The 25,756-nt window shown below is 39.3% G+C and overlaps 3 protein-coding genes across 4 annotated transcripts; all 3 read left to right on the plus strand.

Moving 5' to 3' along the window:
- Nucleotides 1-418: 418 nt before the first annotated feature.
- Nucleotides 419-4,297, plus strand: LOC118233302 (zinc finger protein 41-like). Its single transcript, XM_035428864.1, has 4 exons — nucleotides 419-802; nucleotides 1,077-1,201; nucleotides 1,587-1,695; nucleotides 2,897-4,297. The coding sequence occupies exons 1-4, from the start codon at nucleotides 607-609 to the stop codon at nucleotides 3,982-3,984; spliced, it is 1,518 nt and encodes a 505-aa protein (XP_035284755.1). The 5' UTR covers nucleotides 419-606; the 3' UTR covers nucleotides 3,985-4,297.
- A 3,746-nt stretch (nucleotides 4,298-8,043) lies between these two features.
- LOC118233583 lies at nucleotides 8,044-19,729 on the plus strand. Its single transcript, XM_035429342.1, has 8 exons — nucleotides 8,044-8,541; nucleotides 9,378-9,502; nucleotides 9,924-10,011; nucleotides 10,273-11,405; nucleotides 14,677-15,076; nucleotides 15,381-15,469; nucleotides 15,841-15,952; nucleotides 17,312-19,729. Exons 1-8 carry the CDS (start codon nucleotides 8,256-8,258, stop codon nucleotides 18,496-18,498), a joined length of 3,420 nt encoding a protein of 1,139 aa, XP_035285233.1. The 5' UTR covers nucleotides 8,044-8,255; the 3' UTR covers nucleotides 18,499-19,729.
- Nucleotides 19,730-21,174: 1,445 nt separating this feature from the next.
- On the plus strand, nucleotides 21,175-25,198 carry LOC118233305 (zinc finger and BTB domain-containing protein 49-like). Of its 2 annotated transcripts, XM_035428869.1 has the most exons (4): nucleotides 21,185-22,358; nucleotides 22,606-22,718; nucleotides 23,055-23,163; nucleotides 23,504-25,198. In XM_035428869.1, exons 1-4 carry the CDS (start codon nucleotides 22,088-22,090, stop codon nucleotides 24,472-24,474), a joined length of 1,464 nt encoding a protein of 487 aa, XP_035284760.1. In that variant the 5' UTR covers nucleotides 21,185-22,087; the 3' UTR covers nucleotides 24,475-25,198. The 2 variants fall into 2 exon arrangements, with proteins under 2 accessions (XP_035284761.1, XP_035284760.1); XM_035428870.1 differs by lacking the exon at nucleotides 23,504-25,198 and having other exon boundaries at nucleotides 21,175-22,358; nucleotides 22,606-22,750.
- The last annotated feature ends 558 nt before the right edge of the window (nucleotides 25,199-25,756 follow it).

The following is a 25,756-nucleotide window of genomic DNA, read 5'->3' on the forward strand; positions in this document are numbered from 1 at the left end:
AGCAAATAAAATTGAAATAAAACTATTGGTAATTGTATTTCTTTTTAAATATAAGCATGCTTAAACAGGGCACATCAAAGAGAGAAGTGGGATTTCAACAACAGTGCACATCACAACTAGCTTGGAGCATCGGTTTTGCCAAAGCAATCATTAAATGAATAATTGCTGAACTACTGCCGGCTACACATGCACAAAACTAAATACAGTTCTATGTGCGCATGGCCAGGTCCTTCCAGTTGTTTGCTAAAAAGACTAAAGTCTTTAGCCTACAACTGAATAAATCTTTATAGGGACCTGATTCAATAGACTCGAGTCGCTGAAATGCTCACCGCTAGTTTTGTTGGCAGACTGAACTAGTACTTACGGTAGTCTGAATTCTGAGTCGCCTCCTTTGTACGGAAGTGAATTGTGCGCTCTGTCGCGCAAGAGAGCTGCGGTTAATTCCCGTTAGTTCAATCCGCCTGATAGCTTGCTTATATTCAATTATATTCACTGACACTATCTCTAACAGTAGTATAATAAACAATAGTTTGTCATATTGCTCTGTAACTACAGGTCCTCGCCGAGGTTGGTTTTTGTTTGAAAACGGTGGGGTTTTCAGTCAGTATGTCGAGCTGTGTGGCTCTCCACACACAGCTAGCCTCCATTATGGAGGTTTTAGCCAATGCAGCCGTGGCAGAGATTTGCAAACTTATAGACGACGGTTATGCGGTTTTGCGTTCAGAGGTGTCCCGAAGCCAAAAGGAAGTCGAAGCCCTGAAGAGGAAATTATCCATGCAAACGATGGAGCTTAGAATTGCGAGTATGTAGCGATTACAAGAGAGCATGATTGAAAAAGGAATGCGAATAAGGGGTTACACTGTGAAATTAAGTGACGTAGAGTTTGGGATTTAAAAGCCGGTAATACGTAACTTGTTATTGCCTGCATATTCATGATAGCCAATATCAGTATCAGTACCCCTTACCTTAATCATCATCATTTCCATTTAGGTTTTTTATTATTGACTTCGTAATTTTGCAGGCAAGTCCCTGTATTTATTCAAGAAATACGCTTTTCTATCTCCTCCGCGTTTCAGAGGAGGCCCGTTTTCCCTCGACAGAGATAGCCTTGAACAGCCAATTGGACATCAGCCCGTGGAGAGATGGAATGCCTAATGCTGTAGACAACGATATTCACGTGCAGTCTACCAGCAGCAATGGGGTGAGAGCAGCATTAGTTGACCAAGTCTCCTTACCGCACCTAGTGACACATTTAAGTGAACATTTCTTTTCTGATTAAGCTCTGGGGCATATAAAACCGTTTATTGAGATTCTTGCTTGGTTTTTTAAGTCCTTTGAATAAGGTGCTTGAAGAACCGACATCTGCTTCTGTCCCCGTCTGTCAGAGGTCTAAGGAGCTGCAGTGTTCTGAAAGATTTCCTGCAGTTTTATAAGATTGGATTAAATTACCAAAGCATAGTCAGTCTTTATAAAGTATTTTCAGTATAGTTATTCGGATGTTGATAGTTTCTTATTTTATCAGGGGACATGCTTCAAACAAGCAAGGCACACTGCTGTTCAGAATAATTTCTTTTATCCTTTTGCAGTCTAAAGATACAGTAGAGGTAAGACCTCAGTCTGTACATATCAAGAAGGAGACCATTGATGACGATTTGGAGAACAATCGACAGGGAGCACTGAGGATCAGACAGGAGAGTAAGTGAAGTCAGTTCATTCTTGGGGAGATTTTTGGTGACAGTTCTTCAGGAAAAGTTCAAAGTTTAATTTATATATATATATATATATATATATATATATATATATATATATGCTGTTGTTTTTGCTGTTGTGCAGATCAAAGTTACTTTCATAGTTCCTATATTTCCTCTTGGAAATTAACCACCCCAACAATTTAGATTCTCATTTTGATGCAGGAGAGAAGTGAAATAGTGAAATACTTGCAAACTTACTCCTTTATTTGGCTGGCTATGAATGCTTATAACACCTGCTAGCATTGTTTAATGTTCATTAAAAGGTTTTTGTAACCTGTCTACTTGGTTAATTTATAGCATATTCTGAAATCCAGTTTTCAGGTCCTTTAACCTTCTATTCAGTGATGTCTTGCTTTTTAATGTACCTGTAGACATATACACTACATATACGCCAAAAGTATGTGGACATCCCTTTTAATTAGTGGGTTAGGCTACTTTAGTCACACCCATTGCTAACAGGTGCATAAACTCAAGCATACAGCAATGCAATCTCCATAGACAAACATAGGAAGTAGAATGGGTCGTACTGAAGTGCTCAGTGACTTTCAACGTGGCACTGTTATAGGATGCCATCTTTCCAACAAGTCAGTTCCTTAAATGTCTCACCTGCTAGTGCTGCCCTGGTCAACTGTAAGTGTTGTTATTGTGGAGTGGAAACATCTAGGAGCAACAACAGCTCAGCTGCGAAATGGTAGGCCACTCAAGCTCACAGAATGGGTCCACCAAGTTCTAAAGCGCATGCATGTAAAAATTGTGTGTCCTCAATTGCAACATACACTACCGGGTTCCAGACTGCCTCTGGAAGTAATGTCAGCTCAAGAACTGTTCATCGGGAGCTTCATGAAATGGGTTTCCATAGCTGTAAAGCTGCACACAAGCCACAATGCCCGACCTCACTAATGCTCTTTTGGCTGAATGGAAGCCAATCCCCAAAGCCTGATCCAAAATCAAATGGAAAGCCTTCCCAGAGTTGAGGCTGTTCTAGCTACAAAGCGGAGAACAACTCCATATTAATGCCCATAGTTTTGGAATGAGATGTTCAACAGTTCAACATATGGTTGTGATGTTCAGGTGTCCGCCATGTAGTGTTTGTTTGCCACTTGCAATTCCACAGTTAATAGTGATGTTTGTAACTGTCTTTTCAGGAGCTATGGAGGGTGATAGTAGCAAAATAACTCCAACTGCAGACACAGAGACGGAACCTGCAATGGGCACAGAAGAGCGATCCGAGCAGCACAGCACCAGAAACAGTGTTTGGGAAGACAATGGTCTGGACACTGTTCTCAAGGCAGAACAAGAGCAAGAGACTGTAAACCTAAAGGATACAGGCTCTGAACACACAAAAAAGAGACTGAACAGCCTGGGCTATGATTACGTTCATTATGAGAGATCTAGTCAACTGCAGACTCTCTTCTCTCAACAGAACACTTCAACCGAAAATCCAGCTTGCTTTTATGCCACTGCTGACTCGGAAAGCCTGCCAACTTGCACAGAACTATCGCTTAGCCCTAATGCTGAGAAAGGTGAAGGCCAGACCTCTAAAGAATTTCTTGATGTGAAACTTGGAGCTGTAGTAATAGACTCAGCACCCAATGAGTTGGAGGGTGACACCGTGCAGGAAACAGTTCATGCAAAGCACAGACATTACAAAGAGTACGGGGAAAGAGAATTGGTGCCGGAAAATGTTACAAACACATATTCGCCACAATCACGACTGATGGTCAAAGAGAACATTGCAGTTTCGAAATCCAGTGCCCCCGATGTGATTGGATACAGCCTTTTCGATGAAAGTTTCATCACACAAAAAAGGGATAAGGCCCATCTCAGGTCTGGCACAAGAGAGAAAAGATTCATCTGTACATTCTGTGGGAAGAGTTTCACTTGCCCTAAAAACCTTGAAACCCATCAGAGAGTTCACACAGGAGAGAAACCGTTTAGTTGCACCCAATGTGGAAAGCGGTTTGCCGATTCAAGCAATCGCAAGAGACATCAGATTATTCACACTGGAGAAAGGCCATACAGTTGCACACTGTGTGGGAAGAGGTTTACTCAGTCCAGCTGTCTAATAGCACATCAGAGAGTCCACACTGGGGAGAAACCGTTCAGTTGCACCCAGTGTGGAAAGAGGTTTGCCGATTCCAGTAATCTTAAAAGACATCAGAGTGTTCACATTGGAAAGAAACCATTAAGCTGCACATTGTGGGAAGAATTTAATTGCTTCCAAGCATCATAGAAGGTGAATTCACTGTTGAGGAAAACTATTTACCTGTACAGTGTGTTGAAAGTTTCATTTATCATGGCTCACCATACATCTCACCATACAGTACATCAATGTTTTTATACTGAAGGGTATTTATTTTCTCCACATGCAAATTTATGTTGAATGCCAATTTAGAAAATTTTATACTTAATCTAACAGAGTAATGAATTTGAAAGAAAAGTTTGACATGTCACCAGTGATGATAAAATGTGTGGTGTAGACATTATGTTCAAGGACATATCGTATTAAAGACACAACTGCTCAGAAATAAAAATGGAACTCGGAATATGTACTTTTTCAATTGAAAACTTTTGCAGTTTTGTAATTATAGAGCACGTCAGTGTTAATCTGATCAGTGTGAAACTTAAATTAGTTAACTAGTTAATTTGTGAAGAAGCGTGGACTTGAGGACACAACAGCAAGGCATTGCAGCTAGTATAGCACAACAATTGTATCAAATGAGAGGCCCCATGTACAACAGGCAGTACAGCTATTTTTTAATAAGGGAAGAACTGAAGGTACTAATTAAAAAATGGCATTGTCTGGACTTGGTCTGGAATTCTGGATTATTGTTCTTTAAAAAACTGCATTCCATAGACCAGACTTGACAGGTTCAATTTTCCTATATCCTGTTTCCAGGCAGACAAGTTGTGCAAATTTCTTTCAAATAAGTATTTGAAAGAAACTGGCACAATTATCCAGGGGTATCCAGTGGTTACCAAGTATAAATGCAATACACATATTTCAAATTTGCAACAATAGACTCAACAAATTCTGAAATCACATTAACAAAGCACAAGGTTATTATTATACATCAATACTAATTGTGAAAAGTGGCCAAGATCACTACTAAAGTGCACTACATGGGGAGGTGTGTTTGAAATGGGTAACATCCCCAGCCAAATCTGTTTTCATTAATATTCTGGTACCAATCATATTGCAGTAAGCCTATGCCAGCAGGGTTTAATTTTCTATATGTTCTGTCAGAGATTAAGCATCTGGAATAGTGACTAGTGAAATTGATTAGCTAAATTGTTATTTGTGACTGAGCTAAAATATGTCGTTTGTTAACCTGCTGATATCACGAGTACCGTTTGGATGGAGTAAAATCAACCATTAACCGAAGGGATACCAGCATTTGGCTCAGTGGGGTTTACAAGGGTACTGTTTATGTAGGTTCTTTTTTTTTAAAGATTGCCGTGGAACTCGCTGTGAATCTAGCTTGCAACTGTTGCCATTGCATATTATAGTTGGGGTCAGCAGTTTTTCCAAAGCAGTTTCCTCACCTGCATTTCAGTCATCCCTCAGCATAAGGTCAGTAGTTTTTTCAGCATGCTTATGAGACAGTTTTATTATAGTTACCACATCACACCTCCCCAGTTGTCCACTTTGAAAACTCTATTTCTATTTATTTATTGACAGCAGGGTTTTCACACTGTCATGTGTTGTACGGTGTTGGTATTAGAACCAGATGTGGCAGTAGCAAAATTGTACAGTGTTATCTCATTTGGGGGAAGTAGTTACACACATAAGAAAAGTAGATATACAGTGCTGTGAAAAAAGTATTTGTCCCCTTGGATTCCTGATTTCCTCTATTACAGAATATTTGTCACACTTTCATATCTTTATACAAAAGGTAACATTATTTAAATATTTAAATTACTATTTCATTTATTTAATGAAAAAACTTATCAAACACCCATGTGAAAAAGTCCTCCCTTAGTTACTCAATCAATTAACGACATTTAATTGGTACTTAGATCCACTTGATTGAACACAGCCAGGCTTGATTTCAGTCAGCCCTGTTAAATCTGTACCTCACTCATATTGAACCTTACCATCAGAGTGAAGTAGTCACCACAAGTTTCTACAAGCACACTATGCCATGATCAAAGGAAATTCCAGAAGAGATTAGAAAAAAGTGAAATAAAATGAGAAATATATGTGCCTGGAAAGGGCTACAAAGCCGTTTCTAAGGCTCTGGGTTTCCATAGATACATAGTTAGAGCCATTTTCTCCAAATGGAGAACACTTGGAACAGAGGTGAATCTTCCCAGGCCAGCCAACATTTCTCCAAGGGTGGAGAGGCAACTCACCTAGGAAGTCACAAAGGATCCCAGAAGAGCAGCCAAAGAACTGCAGGCCTCTCTAGCCTCAGTTACGGTCGGTGTTCATGACACCGCAAAAAGAAAGAGACTGGAAAAAACTGGGATTCATGGGAGAGTAGCTAGGTGGAAACCACTGCTAACCAAGACAAACAAATGAGCGGAAGCTGAAGCATAATTTGGTTATGCAGCACAACAATGATCCAAAACACAAAAGCAAGTTCACCTCTGAATGGCTGAAAAGAAAAATAAAGTTGGTGTGACGTTACAGTCCTGACCTAATCCTAATAGAGATGCTGTGGCAGGATCTGAAATTAGCAGTTCGTGCTAAAAAACCTACCAATTTATGTGAATTAAAGAAGTTCTGTAAAGAAGAGTAGGCTATAATTCCTCTACAGTGATGTGAACGACTGATATCAAATTATAGGAAGCTTTTCGTTGCAGTTATTGCTGCTAAAGGTGGTAGTGCATCCAATCCAGGAGTGAGATTTAGACTCGAAGATTTTGATACGTTCAAAACGAGTTTACTAAAAAATATCAAATTCTCATTACACAGGAAGATTTGAATTGTCATAAAATCATCATTTGTTAAAATTAATAATCAAAGGTTATAATAAAAGTTGTATTTCATGAGAAACACCAAACTGGTATATTGTAAGTGTAGACATGCAGGTGAGAGAGAGTCTCCAGAAAAAATCTCACAACTCTCTTGTATACAGTAAGGTAAACAAATGGTATCACATAGTGGGGAGAGCAGGCAGAATTATAAGCCTACAGTAATACTACAGTGAATATATATATATATATATATATATATATATATATAATGATTAAACAGTGTCATTAAAATATGCATGACACATTTATCAACTAATATTTTACTTCTCTAATAATGAATCTAATGTAATGATGAACTACATTACATTATAGGCATTTAGCATACGCTCTTATCCAGAGCGACTAACACAACTTTTTACATAGTATTTACATTTCATCCATTCATACAGCTGGATATATATATATATATATATATATATATACTGAAGCAATGCAGGTTAAGTACCTTGCTCAAGAGTAGAACGGCAATGCCCTACCTGGGAATCGAACCTCTGACCTTTAGGTTACAAAACCAGCTCCTTTCATTTCTTATGTAATTTCCATTTCATCAGTGGTGTAAGCAGTTAAGGGGGTAATTACGTTTTCACATGGGTGATATGGGTGTTTTAAAGCTTTTTTCATTAAATAAATGAAATAATTTATAAAATGGGTTTTGTGTTTACTCAGGTTCCCTCTGTCTAATATTACATTTTGTATAAATATCTGAAACCATTCAGTGTAAGAAATACGCAATAATAGAGGAAATTTGGAAGGGGCCAAATGCTTTTTCACAGCATTGTATCACCTGCACAGTAAATGACAAGCAGTATGCTCTTCGTTACAATGCAATTGTTTTAGCAGGGGTATGCTAATAAAACTGATAGTTACATTATCACTGTAATAAAGCAATGAATCTGCTTGCTCTATTTAATTTAAGTCAGTGTTTGCATGTAACAAAATCAGTATAAGAACAAAAACTTTGCAAAAATCTGCATTTTAAAAATGCGTAGGCTACTCTCATTCTGCACCATTCACTTGAGAAGTAGGATCTTAAATCGGGTCAACCCAGTGACTGCTAAATTATTTTTTCATTAATTGAACGGAAATATGCTATCTTAAGTCAGTAATTTGAGTAATTTGTTGAACTCACAACAACAGGACGGCTTCATAAATCGTCAACTATAGCGAATGACACGTTTTAGGAAAACGTGAACTATATCACATCATAAATGCAAGGGTTGTCAAAGCCAAAATACAATTTTGGGTAATTACGGTAACTAGGCCTTTGTGACCCACTGACGTAAACGTGGTTGATTACGTCATCCAAGATTTCCGGAAATGTACTGGATAGCACCATTACAGTATAAGGTTGTTGTTAAGAATGTGGGGCATTTTTGTATCCAGTTATTTTAATCGGCTAGTTAATTATCCTGGTTTCTCGCATAAACTACTAACGATACTATTTTATGTCGCGTGATCGTTTTTTATTAATACTATTTTACTAAATCGGGTCGTTCTGAGTGCGCGACGGGATCTTTTACAATGTCCAGTTGTGTTGTATTTCATTCTCAGCTAACTTCCATTATGGAGGTTCTAACTAAAACGGCAGTGACAGAAATTTGCCAGCTCGTCGACAATGGATATGCGGTTTTACGTTTGGAAATATCTCGGAGTGAGAAAGAGAACCAAACCCTGAAACGAAAACTGCAGATGTTGGAGCTGATGGTTGCGCGGGGATATGCCGAAACTGGACTGCGAGAGACCTCTGCTGCAAACAGCCTACCAGATGGAGCCCAGGGTTTCGACGGATCCAGAGAAACAGAAAGGGGTAACGATAAAGCTCAGAAGGCAGTCGCTTTCTTTTGGTAGAGTATCGATGACTGTTTCAGGACAGATTAACTGGTCCTGTATTGTTTTACAGCCCGCTTGCGTGTTAAATAACTAGTCTACAAGCTAATCCTAGCTACTGTGCAATGTCTGATTGAATGTTACAGCATTAATTCAAAATATTGCTGGCTATCATGGTTTCTAGAATTAGATACAAATATTAAAATAGATGGACTCAATCCGCCTGGAAAAGAAGCCAAACAACAGAGAATCCCCTCGACAAGTTAGCTTCTTGCAGCGAGTCATTCATCAAAGAACATAAATATGACTACGTCCATAGCATAGGTATAGATGAAACTAATACAGTTGCAGCCAGAGTTATCCACACCCTTGATAAACTTGAACAATAAAGACTACGAAATAATTAATACAAGCAAATAACACTTAACACAAATTATGAAGTTATTTCCACAAAAATAAGTGATACATTTTTACACCACTGTTTTTGGTACTTTGCCCCTTCCCTTTATAGCAAAATAGTGTTGTTGTTTTCCATTGTGTTTTATTGCATCTGACTCATTAGGGGCAATATTTGACCATTCCTCCCGGCAGAACCTTTCACTATCCTCAGTTCTTTGGCCTGTGTTTTTTTTTTTCAATCAGTGTCTCTTGACCTAATGATGTTATCCACAATCTCTTTGTTTTATGTGTCATGTTTCGCTTGTCATTGTTCAATCATAATCATAGCTTTAGTCTTCATATATCTAAGTGTCCTGTGTGAATTTGATAACATTAGTCACTAATTTTATGGGGGATTTTTTCCCTCTGTTTAATTAGAGAATCATTTTGCAGCTGCAGAGCGAGCCTTTGGCAGTCAGTTGGGTGTTAGTCTGTGGAAAGATGGAGAGCCCACAGCTGTGGATGAAGAGGACACTTCATTGGCTTCTGCCATGAGGGATGAGGTGAGTTTTCATAGCATCAGCAGATTTAGCACACAGTTTCAACATGCTCATATCAAAGATGTATCTGGTTAGATTTCTGCTCTTTGTGGCATCCATCAGTTCTTTGGTTAGTCTGAATTTCTCACACACTGACTTGCCCTTTCCCTTTTTATAATAGAAAAAGGTCATTTTGTAACTAGCTTGGCTTTCTTTCTCATGTTGGAGCAAACTGATTGTTTGAAACCTGGATCCTGGCCCTCCACTTGAGCAGCACATGAAATAAATGCTCCCCCCAACACCTCCCTCTAACCGTAACCCCCCCCCCTCCCCCCACATACACACACACACACACAATTACACACTTATTTGTTTTCCATCTTTGTGCAGCCTTATATTTAGGATGAATGAGAAGTTACAGTAATCATCCATTGCTGTGTTACAGTGTACAGACTTGGAGGAGGGAAGATCTCAATCACTACTCATAAAAGAAGAGACGCTTGAAGAGGACTTGGAGAGCAGTCATCCACAAGGTGAGCTGACAATCAGAGATTGTAGTGAATGAAGTCAGGATCGGGGAGTGGGGTGTGACTGCATTTTTTCAGACGATTACTGTGTTGTTTTTGTTACTATACAGATTGGTATCCTGTTCTGTTTTACTTTGCGTGTGTTTGTGCAAATTTTACATACACTGAGTTGTCAATAACCTTTAAAATACTTAATTGGGGAGCAGACTTTCTCTGGTTTATCATTTATAGTGTTATTATTTTATATGCCTCTAATGTTCCCTCCAGAAGCTGTGGAGTTAGATGGTGGTAAAAGGGCTCCCATTGCAGAACCTCAGACTGCACCTCCATTAGGCCAAGAGCAGCTCACTGAGCAGCACAGCACAAGACACAGTGTTTGGGAAGACAGCGGACTGGACACTGTTCTAAAAGCAGAACGAGAGATCAAGACAGGAGCTGAAAACAGAGCAGGAAGACTAAACATTTTGGACTACGAGGACATAATCCAGGAGAGATCCGCTGAACTGCCTTTCACTGCGGATGGGATCCCAGAAAAGGACAAGGAGGAAGCTGCTTGTTCTTATCCTGTGGAAAGTGACACAGAGAACCTTTCGGTTCACTCAGAGCTGCTGTCGGGGAAGAGTCTGTCCTCCCTAGGGTCACTTGACATGAAAAGAGAGGATGAAACAATCGACTCTGAGCTCCTAAAAGTTGAAGCAGAGATACGTTCTGCATGGAGCAAAGAGATCATGTCAGGAGTGATTTCTTCACAACACAGCTACTATGGTAAAGACTGGGAGAGCGATGAGCTTCTGCTTGAAAATGACACCAATGTTTGTCCCTCACAAACTGAAATGGCGGGTCGGGACAACACAGCAGACGTCAGATCCAATGCCTTAAGTATGAACGGATGGGCCCCCTACGACAAAAGCTCTGTCACATCAAGAATCTCTGAGACACACTCTGCAAACGCAAGAGAAGAACGGTTTATTTGCACATACTGCGGAAAAAGTTTCACTTGCCAGAATGTTTTTGAAGCACATCAGAGAACTCATGTCACAGAGAAACCATTTAATTGTTCGCAGTGTGGGAAGAGGTTTGCTCAGTTGAGTAATCTCATAACGCATCGAAGGGTTCACACGGGGGAGAAGCCTTACAGCTGTACACACTGCGGGAAGCAGTTTGCTCAGTCACGCTATCTTGTGACACATCTAAGAATCCATACAGGAGAGAAACCATTCAGCTGCACACAGTGCGGGAAGCGGTTTGCCCAGTCCAACAATCTTGTACGACACCAGAGCGTTCACACTGGAAAGAAGCCCTTCAGGTGCTCGCAGTGTGGGAAGAGTTTCACAACTTCAAGTCACCGTAAAAGACACGAGAGTGTTCACAATGGAGGGAGACCATACACTTGCACTTTGTAAAGAAATGTTTCATTGTTCTCTCTGAAAATGTACCATAATGTTTAGACTGAACATGAGCAACTTACTGTCTCATTCTTTCAGAAGAGTTTCATGAATAAGGGTGGCTTCATTGTTACATCAGATCAATTTACCCTGTGACACTGCCTTTTAAGACCGCAGAATGGTCACTCTTCAGAATTAGAAGTTATGAGCAACCCCATTTAGTTAGCATAGTAAGCAAGTGTTGCATATGCAACATTTAGTAAGCATATTACTACTGGGCATGGATTTTCTTCTGGTGGGGGTGGGCTACATATTGTGATTAACTGTCCAAGTCATTTACTGTTGCCCTGTGAAAAGAGTTGCTTTTTTAATTTAATGACATTAACAAACACTGGCATGCATGATTGAAATGGAGTTAGGTTATGTCTCTGAAATCAAAGAAGTGACTACCTTTATACACTGTATTAGGTCCTTAATTATAGTAAAATTCGAGCTAGATCTCAAGATGATTTTAGATGTAAATAATGTAGACTAGGTTATTGACAATGGGAGCTGCTGAGCAAATTAGTAATACCGTAAAACTTCCAACAAGGACTGGGCCTTTACTTCACAAGATGAGAGCATCGGGACCTAATTGGAGACCAGGGCCCTTGAGAGAAGGTGCCTATAAGCCCACATTCAATACCATATGCCACAAAGTCACCATTTAACACCCCCAACCCTCCACGCTACTTTCCACAAGCAAATCAACCACATGTAAGAAACTTCAAATTTCTCATGTACAAAAGCATTTTACTTTCACTGATTGTATCTAACGGAATTTCCCATGAAAAAAGAAAAACTGAATTCAGTTGTTTTTTTACCGCTCTACTGCGCTCTGTGTAATATCTTGGGTACATTAACACTTATCTAGCTAACAAGTTTGCTGTTGATATGTGCAATATTTATTCAATTTAGCAAGTGTCAATGAAGTATGTTGTGCTATGTAGTTAGGCTATGTTTGTTCTCAGTTGATGAAGACCGCTTCGCTACAATTTTTACTGCAGTGTAGCTGAAGTTTTGATGCAAATGTAGTATCCAGCTAGTTTTGTGTTGGGTGGTTCTTTGCCTCTGCATTGTACATTAAAATCATATACCACACACGTCGTCATGGATTATTCCTCTCGTAAATCATACATTTGTATAAGCATCATTACACATTGGCTGCTAGCTACTTGATTGCATTGACAATATTGCTAACTTAGCCAATGATGGCACTTGGAAACTTGCATTAGTTAGCTAACATGTAACTGACAGAACTAGACAAGATAAGAAATGTTAAATTTGATTCATGATGTGAAATTCAAGCTTACTGCAACTTGTCAGTTTTAAAAAGTTGCAGCATTATCTTATTTCTTTAATATGTAGCACATCCCAGGAAAACCATATGAATGAGTATGCTGCTCTGCGTTCAATAGAGAACTAGTTATTTAACACATGGGATGGGAGGAGGGTGAGCAGAGTTACATCAGTTTTTTTGCTGGGAAGGGAACATTTTAAGAATCGGAAAATATAAAATTAAATTATAAAAAATACTTTTATATTAGTTCAGTGATCTTCATTCCTTGTCCTATAAGATAATAACAAGAACAGGCCATTCAGCCCAAAAATGCTCACCATTTCCCTGAATAAATTTTCCTGACTATAGAGTCACAGAATCTGCTGGTTTCAGTTTCTGCCTTAATGCTAGCAACCAATTCAGACTCAAGAAACCAGGTTAGGTGAATTAAGTATAATTAACTGGTTTAATTGATCAATTAAGTGCCGACTGCCGAGTAACAACAAACACCCGCAGACTCTGCAGCTCTCCACAACCAGGAATGAAGATCACTGTATGAGTTCATTTTAACCACACCACTGCTCCAGGGACCTGGCAGAAAAAGTTTTTTTTTTTGTCTTGTCATAATATGACTTGTCTAGGATAACAAAACATGTTGCAGTGAAAATATTTTTTAAATGTCATTTTTATCAGAACAACAGGTTTCAGCACAGGAAAATATGTGGTTCTTGAGATTTAGACCAGATGCTCATGTCCCCTACTGGCAAAAATGAATTTCTAGACCTTCAGAGGTTATGCTACATAGACCTGTATGTGATAACTTATGGCTACATAGAACCTGCCCAGCTACAATTAAGACATCTGACCACTATTTGAAACCTAGATTATATTGGAAGTTTTATGGTGTAATCTGCTTTTTCCATCTGAGATTTTATATTCAGAAGTTATGATCATTGTCATGAATAAGATTGTCTTTTTAACACTTTTAATCAATGTACTTTCACATGTTATTCACAATTATTATTATGCTCCAAAACACAATTGTTTAGTTTTTGAGGGAATGAGTAACGAATTAAATATGTAAAATAAAACCAATTGTTGGAAAACAAAATCCATACAGGAACTCAAAAGTTTGTTTGGTTGAATTCAGAATTATAAAAAAATTTTAATGATTGGATTGGATGGGGATTTTTTTTAAGATAATGGAAAAAAATGTGTAAATATTCATTTTTCTCAGCTAACTTGCAGAGCACCAGAATATATCCAGTGTTGAATACAAGCACCAAATAAGCAAGTGCAGTAAAACCTGTACAACCACTCGAATGCAGTTATTAGTATTGTGCTGTGCTAACTAAAAATCAGCAGCCAGGTGAGCTTCAGGTCTCAGTCTAACTAGAGGGTAGAGAATTAGGGATTTCTTTTAATTGTACTAAAGAAATAAAAAGGGCCTCTATGCTAGGAAAGGTCCTCCTGCAAATTTCATTCTCCATGTTGCTACTTCTTTTCATTTTCTAGTTCATCAGCTGGGCTATGCAGTCATTGCATCATTTGTTAAATGTTTAGCACAGGCAGACTGCAAGCACCAGATGATCAAATAAGTCATGTGTGATCACATTTGTTGTGTTTTCATGCAATTTTCCAAGATTCAAGGACTTGTTTGTGAAAAAAAAATTGATGAAGGGGAGTTTACACTTAAAATGACAAGATTCTAAAAACTAAAGACAACCACATTTTCCAGAATTAAGGGGAGTTTTCATTAGATATACTTTTACATCAAAATTTAATTTAAAAACATGGTTGATAGTTTCAAAAACGTCATGTTCACCCACGATCGCAAGTCGTCACGTCTCTTATCTCACCTCCGGCACAGTAGGAGGCGATAATACAATATTTCTCTCTGTATTGTCAGGGCTACCACAGCAATGACCATCGAGATACAAGTACAGCAACAACAGTCGAACTAGTTAACTTAAGTGTTACCTGAATCTGTATTTAACGTGGTATCTAAATAGCTACCTTTGCTTGTATTGCCTGGCTGTGCCTCCAGAGTCTGACGTCGTGTTTACTGGTCCAGCACGCTGTCAAGGCACTACCATGTCGACTTCTGCTGCATTCCAAACTGAGCTTGTCGCCATCATGGAGGTTTTGACAAAAGCGGCGGTGACAGAAATTAGCAAACTTGTAGATGATGGATATGCTGTGTTACGCCTTGAAATATCCCGAAGTCACCTGGAAAACGAAGAGCTGAAGCGGCAACTAGCGATTCAGATGGACACTAAAAGGAGAACGCCACAAAGCTCTATAACTTATATAAACACCGGGGTTTGCAGAGGCCACCTTTATAATGATAAAGGAAGAACTGCAATGGGTGGGTTACTGAATTTAGTGCGTAGCTATATGTGAATGATCAATATTCAAATAACTTGGCTAGCGTTGTTTTGCATGTTGGTTCACGCATGATTTTTTATTAATAAGTAAATATCGAAATACTAATAAATATCGAAAGCTATACATTCCAATCGTGGGCTAACTTGGAGTGTATGAACACGTGAAACAAGAAATGTTAGCAAATAAAGGTGATCCTCAGTTTCTCTAATTATGTAACGTTTGACTGGTGGCCTTTTCTCAATTTCCAATTCCATAAATAATTTAAGAGGGCAATTTTCCTAAAGCAGGAGGAGTCTTTGGCGAGTTTGTAGCCGGCTGGCGTGGAGATGTAGAATGCGCCACGATGGACAATCGGAGGAATTGCGACGATAAGGTTGGAGGCTTGAACTATTGCTATTTTCAAGAGCAACGAACGGAAGGGTTCTACCAGCTAAACATGAACTTCAAATGTATCATGGGAACTTCCTGTGTAGGCTAGGTTACCAGTGTTTCAAAGGAGGTTCTTCAATCCAACAACATTTTGTAATCTCATTTTCAAAGGAATCAAATATGACAAATGATCATACATTACTTTTTTTTTTTTTTTTTCTTGAAAGGCACTTGATTCCATAAACTAGGAGAAGACCGGAAAGTTGCGAATACTTAAGTTACATTCAGCAGGAGCAAAGTTGTGTTTGTGAATTGGAATGCATGAGATACCTATTCCCAAAACCAGACTTTTTATTTGTGTGTTCTGTTTTACAGTCTTTATACCCATGTGAGGAAATGGTTGAATCGCAGCTTATTAAAGCGGAGAGGCTTGAAGAAGACTTGGAGAGTAGCGATCTACCTCAAAGACTGAATATCTGTGAGAACAGTAAGTGAAGAGGTTGAAAACCTTACGAATAATGTCTCTGCGGTGTCCCTGTCAGTCTGCCCTGCTACTGTGGACCCACAGAATCCAGCTATGGGAAGGACAAGCTACAGGATGTATACATGTTTGTACATCTGTCAGTCTCACCACAATACTTCTTGGGGGTTTGGTGACAAAGCGGGTCATGTGGTGGCAACATTGAGGACTGTTTTTTGGGCCAGGCCAAATTCCTCAACTTTTTCATATAATACTTTTAGCCCCCTGGAAGGGGCACTAACACTACAGTTCTGTTCTTTCTTCATGCTCTCCTGCAGTCTTTAGAAACTTAAAGGTTTTTGCAATGTTCTGTACTTTTCTTAGACCCCTAAATGGCAGGATTTGATAGCATTTGGCAGAACTTACAATATGCACACTCGCAATAAAGACAATAATCACTGAGTGAGAATTTAAAACAGAATTATTTCCCTTCTCTATGAACAAGGCAGATACCATGAGATGCACTTGATAGGTTTTTTGTTCTCCAGAATGAGTGCAGCAGACGCCCACTGGAATGTTGAATACTGTACTGAAAATAAGGGAAGCTTTATTATTCAGGATGTACAGTGTCTGTATGTCCTTTTGCAAGAAATGTATTTGACTATACTTTCTAATACATACATAATAATGACAGAGATAATATCTTTGTTTTATATAGCTGAGGTAACATTGCTCTTGGCTGGTTTATAACCTTGTTATGGTAAATATTAAATGAGAACAGAGGCTTCTTTGTATGGAGCCATCTCAGCTCCTGTTATCTTTTGTAGCAAGCACAAGATATCACCAGATCTCCATGCGTACAATTTTCTAGAAAACACAGAACTTCTATTTGTTTTTTCCACCCAGAAAGCACACTAGACAAATACAATATTAAAATAATTTGCTTAAGTCCAGAGTACAAATAGGTGTTTCCTCTCAAGGGAAAGTACAAAAAGTAAAAGTACAAAAGTTTGCATTTTTAAAAAGCAAATATAACCATTAAGACAAACTTGGCAAAAGAGATGTGCTCTTAAGAAATCACCTTTTGACTTTTTCTTTGTGGTTGAAACTTCTGGCAAAATTGTGTATCAATTGCTGTCCAGATAGGAAATTACAGAGATGGAAAATGTGGACTTACATGAGATATATCTGGAATGAACAGCCCAACTCGGGTTAGAATAAATATGAACTAGTATGATGAATTTATATAAGCACTGATTAAGTGCTGGGTCTAACCCAAATCTTAATAAATTAACTCAAATTTGAATAAAAACTCATATGATAGATTTGTTTTACAATAACTGTAGGTTTATAGTGGTTAATCATTATGCGTCTGTCTCCCTCCAGGAGCTGTGGAGTCAGATGGTGGTGAAAGGTCTCCCATTGCAGACGCACATATTGAATCTTCAGTAGGCACAGGGGACCTTGCTGAGCAGCACAGCACCAGAAACACTGTTTGGGAAGATGGCACACTGGACACTGTTCTCAAGGCTGAGCCAGAGCATGATGCTGTCAACCTCCCGGATGCAAGATCTGAACACACAGCAGGGAGACTGAACAGCCTGGAACATGAATTTGTTTTTTATGAAGGACCCAGCCAGGTGGATACTTTTTTTAGTCAAAGGACTGATGAAACGGATACTGGAAGTCCTGTCTCCTCTTATCCTACAGAATCCAACTCTGTTCAGTCAGAACTACAACTCATTCCTACCACAGCAAAAGACAGTGGGAAGAATGTGTCTTCTCTGGGATCCCTTTGTGGAAATAACTCTGTTCCTCTTGAAATGGGAGCTGATGTGTGCTTTACATGGAGCAAAGAGTCCCTGTCCCGACCAAGAAGTTCAGCAAGATTAACCAAACTGGCTTATGGGCATGCTGTTTTTGAGAGTCACAATCAACATTTACCCTCCACGACTCCTGGGGTTGCAGACACAGGGCATGCCGTTTTTGAGAGACACGACCAGCAACTACATTCCACTACTGAAGGAGTTGCAGACCCAGAGCGTCCATCTTGCTCTTACTCGGTAGGATGTAACGTTGAGAATCGCTTCATTCACGCGGAGCTGGAGGACCGTAAAAGTCTGTCTCCTTTAGAATCTAACTCTGATGCCGCAGATTCCAGTATCGCCGCTGTTTGTGCAAAAACCTTGACGGCGTCATCAAGCCGTAAGATTCAATGTAGAGAGAAGAGGCGGCCGATTTGTACGTTATGTGGGAAGCTGTTGAGCTGTGCACAAACTCTTGAAGCACACTTGAGAATTCACACAGGGGAGAGACCGTACAGTTGTACATACTGTGAAAAAAGATTCAACCAACTGAGTAATCTTAAAACTCACCAGAGAACTCACACAGGGCAGAAACCATACAGTTGCATCCTGTGTGGGAAGCGGTTTTCTGATCCTGGTTATCTTAAACGACATCAGTATGTTCACACAGGAGAGAGACCATTCAAGTGTGCAGAGTGTGGGAAGAGTTTCTCTTTTTCAAATAATCTCATAAGACACCGGAGTGTTCACACTGTAAAGATTATTTAGCTGGATATGACAGGACATTGTTCCTTTATGTCAAATTAAAATGCATGGAAGGAACACTGGATAGACCACATGCCCCCCCCCCCCCCCCCTTCCATCCTGCAAAGAGGAATTATAACCTGTGTGAGCAGTTTTAAATCCTGAAATGCCACGCACAGTGAATTGGTGGGCAAGTTAGTTAAGTTTACCCTGAATTTTAGTGGGTGTTCCCTGATCCATATAGGACTCGAGTGCAGTTGGATCCTTTTGTTAAAAACATCAGCATTTCCAGTTGTGACACTACATAAGAAACTATTGATGTTGACAGTTAAATGACTAAAAAGTGTAAAAGGCTATATGCCTAAAAATACATTAACACAGAAAAACAGTGCATTGATTCTCTTAATAGATCCTTTATAATTTGCACTAACACGCTAGAAAACTGCCATAACCCGTGGTACACACAAACTTACAATATTACAAATATTTAATGTTTTATTTTATAAGCCTAACAGTAATTTGGGAGGAGAATAATGCATTGAATTATTTTTTCTGCCGTTTCTTTATTACCCTCCATATCCATTAAATATTTATAATTTTTAAATAATTGAATGCAATTATCTCTAATTCTCTATTGTACACATGAATGGGTATGGGCCTAGACATGCAGTGTAAACATAGCCTTAGTTGCTCTCTGTATGTAAATCACACCTGAAAGCTCAAGTCTGTGACAATTGAACCACTTGGTGAAAGAAGGTATTCTCATCATGTATGAAGTTATTTTCACTATTGTTTTAAGGCTGCAAAATAAGTGCTGTGGGTTGCAGAAGTATTTCGACCCTTGTGTAGTTCTCACCTCTCTTTTTTTGCCTCAGGGCTTGAACTTGAAAGTAGGAATGTGAATAGGACTATGTATGATAAGCACGTTAACATTCTTATTCTGTAAGCCAATTTTATTATAAATGTCGAGTGGCATCTTTTATTAGAGGCAGCAGTTATAGGCTAATCCACTTATTTTAGTCCCATACAAAGTTTGGGGCCAGCTCTAGTGATCCACTGAATGTGGATATGTGTTGCATTATCCACCTATGCCAGACTTCACCTGCTCATCTTGCTTAGTTCAGATTAGAACTAAAGGACATTTAACCCACTTAACTGGAATGCCACTAAAGACATTCCTACTTAATTTCTGGAATGTCTTCAGTTGCATTCCAGTTTTTTTCCATTGTTTTAAAATAAAGTGTGTTAAACCTAACTGCAGTTGACATGTTTATTAACATGCCAGTTTTGTTTCAAACTGTGAACAATAACAAATGCTACTGCCCTTGCGCATCAACCAAGACCTCTTAAACGTCTGCTTTACCTATCGTAGCTCCCAACTGCTGTCTCAGGCTTTCTGTGAACAAGCCACGTGTGGCTATTAGGCCTAAAAATTATGAGAAAGTGTGATGGAAATGCCCACAGTGAGAAAGGCAGCCTATTTTTCAGGTATAGCCTCCCCAGAATGTCACTGTTACATTATTGACAGAATAAACTATGATATTGTAGGTCGACTGATTGATTATAGATTATCCACAGCTAACCTCTTGATATCGCCTCTGTCACAGCCTACCTTAAATGCAATTTTGATGGAGATACATGTTTTGCTTATATAACATTAGCCTAAACTACACATTGCAACATTTTTTTTCTTTTGAAATGGCCTTATTTTATTTCACGTGGGTAAGCCTTAGCCTATTTAAATCAAGGCACAGAGACAGGCCAAGACTGGGGCATTCTGATTATTAGTTTTCAATGCAGTCTTTATTCAAAAATGCTGTTACGAAACTAGATAAATCAGCTGTGAATAATTATTAGCTGTTTGGTTCACTATCTTACTGAACAGGTTTTTCGGTTAATATTTGAGTACTTTGCTCGCCACTACATTAGTTAACATTAGGCTGTATGACCAAACCTGTTCATCCAACAAGTTAAATGCTGTACCCCTAAAGTAAATTGGCTGATATCGATATCATGCTTTTCATTGTCGTGATAGGTAGTGTAGCAACGCTTAACCTGAGATGTGAAGTTTGTCCTCAGAAATACTGCACACATCAAAGCATTTGAAACCATTTTATTATTATGCACTAGATAACAAAAGGCTAGCAAACTAAACTGTTAGCTAATATCATGTAGCTAGTGAGCTAGTTAACTGTAGGTTATTTGCAAGCTAACTTTTGTGGCTCAGTGGTTTGAAGACTAAATTGAAGCTACAGTGGGGCTAGGCATTGTCATGTGATGATGCAGTAGCGCTACTATGGTCGACACGTGAAGAGTTACAAATCTTATCGGTTTAGTTCTTAACCAATCAGAGATCAGTGTGCCTAGTCAACGTAGTCGGACTAGTGATTTTTGATTGTGTTTTCTCTTTTGGGTTGAGCCCAGAAATTGACCCCGGAAAAATCCTAAATGTATTAGCAGTGGATGTTCTGGGCCAAAAGTGTATTAAATGGGGTGATAAACACTAAATCACATTTCTTTAGTTCTAAAGCTGAGTCTCTATTTGATATATATATATATATATATATATATATATATATATATATATATATATATACACACATATATATATATATATATATATATATATATAAATCCAATTAAGCTGTACCAATGCATTTTCTGCAACAACAAAAAAAAATCCATGGATTGCCACCTAAAGGTGAAAAGTTTAAACTGGGTTCATATGGGGCAGAGTTCTCATCTGATGTAGAAGGTGAATCTCCACACCTCTTCTTGATTGACAGGTAAGTATTTTGTATTCAGACTGATGTCATATGACTGCACAAATGAGCTCGCTGTCATTTCAAACCGCCTTATGTTGGCTTGCTGTTAGCAAAATATTTATTTTTGTTGGAAAGCGGCATAGGAACTCAATGGATCCAGTGCCATTTAAGAGAGAAATGTGTGTGGATAAAAAATTATCCACGTTTTAGAATCTCAAATTAAATCACAGGCTGTGACAGCTAGCTGGTTATGTGAAAATTATTTCCTTTGCTCCAGAAATCCATATATGGGTAAAGGGTTTTGCTGTTCCAAGACCCCTAATTATGTGCTAGTTAAATTAAAACTACAACAAACGGTGGAATTCCGCCAACCAGCACATACTAGCCCGCCTGCAATTTAAATAGTTTCGATATAGCAACTTACTTTTTAAAGCACACAAAACGTTCGAAGTTCACAGATGAGATATGTATTTATTTCGTTAAAAATGTGAAACTATCTTTTGCTTACATTGACCACAGACCATACTTTCTGCAGAAATCAAAATTCCAATGGGGAACCCATGGCGAAAGAAACTTCCGGATTGGCCTACAAGACGTCATCACTATAAAATAACGAAGTGGGCGGGCAAATGCCAAAAGCTGTTGTTGCTGTCGACCACGCTTTAATCTCGAACAGGCCATTTAGTTCTTTTTTCAATGGCAGTAATGCACAGAGTGGGCTACTAGACACCCTACAACGGCTGGCTATCTAGCTGGAAATATCAGCGGCTAACTTTAGTCATCTGGCGCCAATAGTAATAGCTAACGACGACGTGCAAGTTTTTAATACGGCGTGAGCTAGACGGAGAATGTCGAGTTATATCAATTTTCGTACGCGTTTAGCTTCCATTATGGAAGTATTAGCCGACGCTGCTGTGGCAGAGATTAATGAACTTGTGGAGGATGGCTACGCTGTTTTACGCTTAGAAATATCTAGAAAACAGAAAGAGAACGATGCTCTGAAGAAGAAATTGCACATGATGGAAATGCGAATTGCGCGATGTTTTAGCCGGAGTACGCGAGCAAGGGACGGTTCCGTTCAGGTTTACGATGAATTCGCGTCAACAGGAACGTCAGGCGGTGAGTCTCATACTCTCTTATAGCTAACGTGATGCCGATCTTGCGAGGGTGGTGTTGATGCGGATATACTGTAGTATTTTTACCATTTGTTTACAAATGTTAACCTCAAGTGATATAGCGAAAACTACTCAACAGGCAGCATAGGTTCCTCTTTGTCTAGTTAACACCAGTCGTTAGCCAGCTAGCTAACCCTGACTATGAGTTATTCTCATATCTATGCCTTCTACTGCTTTGATTTTTGCTCCAGAGGATAATTTTCCAACCGTAGACGGTCTCTTTGGCAAGCAGTCGAGCTTCAGTCTTCGGAGCGATGGGGAAACCACGTCTGTGAATGAGGACCAGTCCGGGAGGAGGGACGAGGTAGTATCGCAAGTTATGTCTTCTGTCGTCAGGTAGTTAACCTAGCTAGTTCGTTAACATTGTCACATGTCATAATAGTTCGAGAGAAAATAAGTGGGTTAGGAACGGTATGGTTATGTGTAGTTTGGGTGGCGATACTCCCCTTTCAGCGAGATGCGTTCTCGCACAAACAAATTACATACCTTTCTGCTACTTGTATCTCATTGATTCTAATAAAACCAACGGAGAACAAAAACTAGGCGTTTGTATGGTTTAACTGCCGTTTTTAATAGGTTATTGTATTTGTTTACTATCGTGGCTCGCATATACTAGTGTAATCTCATTCCTCTAATACAGTCTGCAGGTATAGAGGAAGGACCTGAATCACTACTTGTAAAAGAGGAGACGCTTGAAGAGGACTTGCAGACCAGTGATTCACAGAGAGCACTCATTATCAGTGACGAAAGTAAGTGAGAGGGAGAACGTTGCGACGGTAATGATATTTGATGAAAAAGAATTGGCCGTACCGTCATCTTATCGCTGCCATAAAACAAGATGACCACAGCATTAGAAGAAAGTTGACCTAAGCATATCCATGCAGTATCAGGAACAGAGGAGCCTTTGGTGATGTTATCAAAAGTGATTTTGTTTATTCATCTCTACATGTATTTTTTCTGTTTTTTTTTTGTTGTTTTTTTTGGTTGATCTTACAGTGGGAATATATTCCTAGGTTAAATTAATTCCATGCAATCCCTGAGCTGCTGATGATGGATAGATTATAACCATGTGTCTGATCTTCCCTCCAGGACCTGTGGAGTCTGATAGTGGTGAAAGGGCTCCCAATGTGGGTTCACGGACTGAGGCTGCCTTAGGCTCAGAGGAGTTATCTGAGCAGCACCACACCAGTCACAGTGTTTGGGAAGACAGCGGACTGGACACTGTCGTCAAGGCAGAACCAGATGTTGAGACTGTCAAGCTCCAGGCTGCAGCAGGGAGACATAACAGATTGGGCAGTGAGTTTTTATATGAAAGACCTGGTCTGATGGAAACGTTCCTTCCACAAAAGGTCATTGAATCTGAGAATGTGGGTCCTGTCTGCTTTTACACTACGAGAACTGACTCTGAGAGTCTGCCATCTCACGCACAGCTACGGGTCAGTCCCACCACAGCAAAAGATGCTGATAAGAGTCTGTCATCTTTAGGATCTTGTGATGGAATGGACTCTGTAACCTTTGAAATGGAGGCTGGGGCCTGTTCTTCTTGGGACAGTGAGACCATGTCAGACCCTGTTTATACACAATACAGGCCTAAAAAAGACTGGGAAACTGAAAAATTGCAGCCAGAAAATGTTACTAACATATTTCCCACACATGCCCGATTGGTACCAAGAGACAATATAGTGGGTTTAAAAGCCAAAGGATCAGGGATGACTAGACGTGCACCTTCTGTTGAAACTTGCTCTACATTAGCAGGCATGAACACTCATCATAGAACTGGTGCAAGAGAGAGACGATTCAGTTGTAATTTCTGTGGAAAGAGTTTCACATCTCCGCAAAACCTACAAACACATTTGAGAGTTCACACTGGAGAGAGACCATTCAGCTGTGCACAGTGTGGAAAGAGGTTCACTCAGGCTGGTCATCTGAAAACACATCAGAGTGTTCACACTGGTGAAAGACCATACATATGTACACACTGTGGTAAAAGATTTGCAGGGAAACAAAACCTTAGAATACACCAACAGAGGAAACACCAAGCTAATTATAATGTTATATAGGCTTCTGAACCAAATATTAATTATATAAGAAGTCTCGACTACTTGAGCATATTATTTAATGACTTCTTAGTAAATTAAGAGCTTTGTGTTCTGAAAATATACAAAGTACATCAACTTATTTGTAAATTCTTAAAATGTAGGTTATATCCACCAGTCGTGGCACATTTTATGTTTCAGTCATTTTTAGTTCATGATCAGGCTAATTTATACTATGTTGCCCCACACTTACAGCAAGTGTCGCTCGACGAAAATGATTTCAACTGAAAGAGTCGCTTGACCATTTCTCTGTGTAGCGCACCTCTAGAATTTTGCTACACTTAAATGATAAACTATTGGGAGAGTGACAAGTTTTTGTTGTTTTGGCACTGTATTCCAACACATTGGATTTGAAATAAGACAATGAATAATTAGGGGTGTAATGATGCATCGATCTGGATTGACGTATCTGTTCAAAGAGCAACGATCTGATCCAATCAGTACAGCATGCCAGAAAACGATCCGTGTTATGAATGATAAACAAACCTGGAACCAAAGTGTTAAGGCTATAGTTCTTGTAGCTATAGGTTAATTGTTGCAAAGACTCCCTTTTGGGAATGCACAGAGTTTGATTAAGAAAGCCTTTCACTTAGCAAATTGATAATCAGCTTTGTGATACTGGCTAAGCCCGATTGGCGATTTCTCCAAAATTACGAAAAACCAACTATTTTTAAGTTGGTCACGACATGATTTAACGATTTAACTGTCCAAAGCAGAGGACATTTCTCAACCGAATATCCACTTTTTGTAGACAATAAAACTTAGGCAGTTATGGACTCACTTTTATTTTGGTTAATATAAGCCAGCTGCCATATCACCACGCACTCTGCTCCTGCCGACTAGCTGAAGCTAAGCAGGTGTGGGCTTGGTTAGTACTTGGATGGGAGACCACCAGGGAATACTGAGTTGCTGCTGCAAGTGGTGTTGGTGGGCCAGCAGGGGGCAATCTTCCCTCTGGTCAAATAAACCCCAACGCCCCAGTGCAGTGACGGGGACACTGTGCTGTAGGAGATTCCGTCTTTCGGATGAGACGTTAAACCAAGGTCCTGACTCACTGTGGTCATTAAAGGAGTACCATGATGATTTTCACACTTTCTCGGTTTTATGTGCTATTTGCACAAGAGGCATTGAAGAAACACAATGAGTAAAGTATTAAATATGTCCGTTCTGTATTTTTGGAAAAATATGCGTTTTTAATTTATCGTCCTATTTTCAACCGGTTGAGAAAGTTGTCAACTTGGTGCGT

The sequence above is a fragment of the Anguilla anguilla genome, chromosome 8, assembly GCF_013347855.1.
Source record: "Anguilla anguilla isolate fAngAng1 chromosome 8, fAngAng1.pri, whole genome shotgun sequence".
Classification (NCBI taxonomy): domain Eukaryota; kingdom Metazoa; phylum Chordata; class Actinopteri; order Anguilliformes; family Anguillidae; genus Anguilla; species Anguilla anguilla.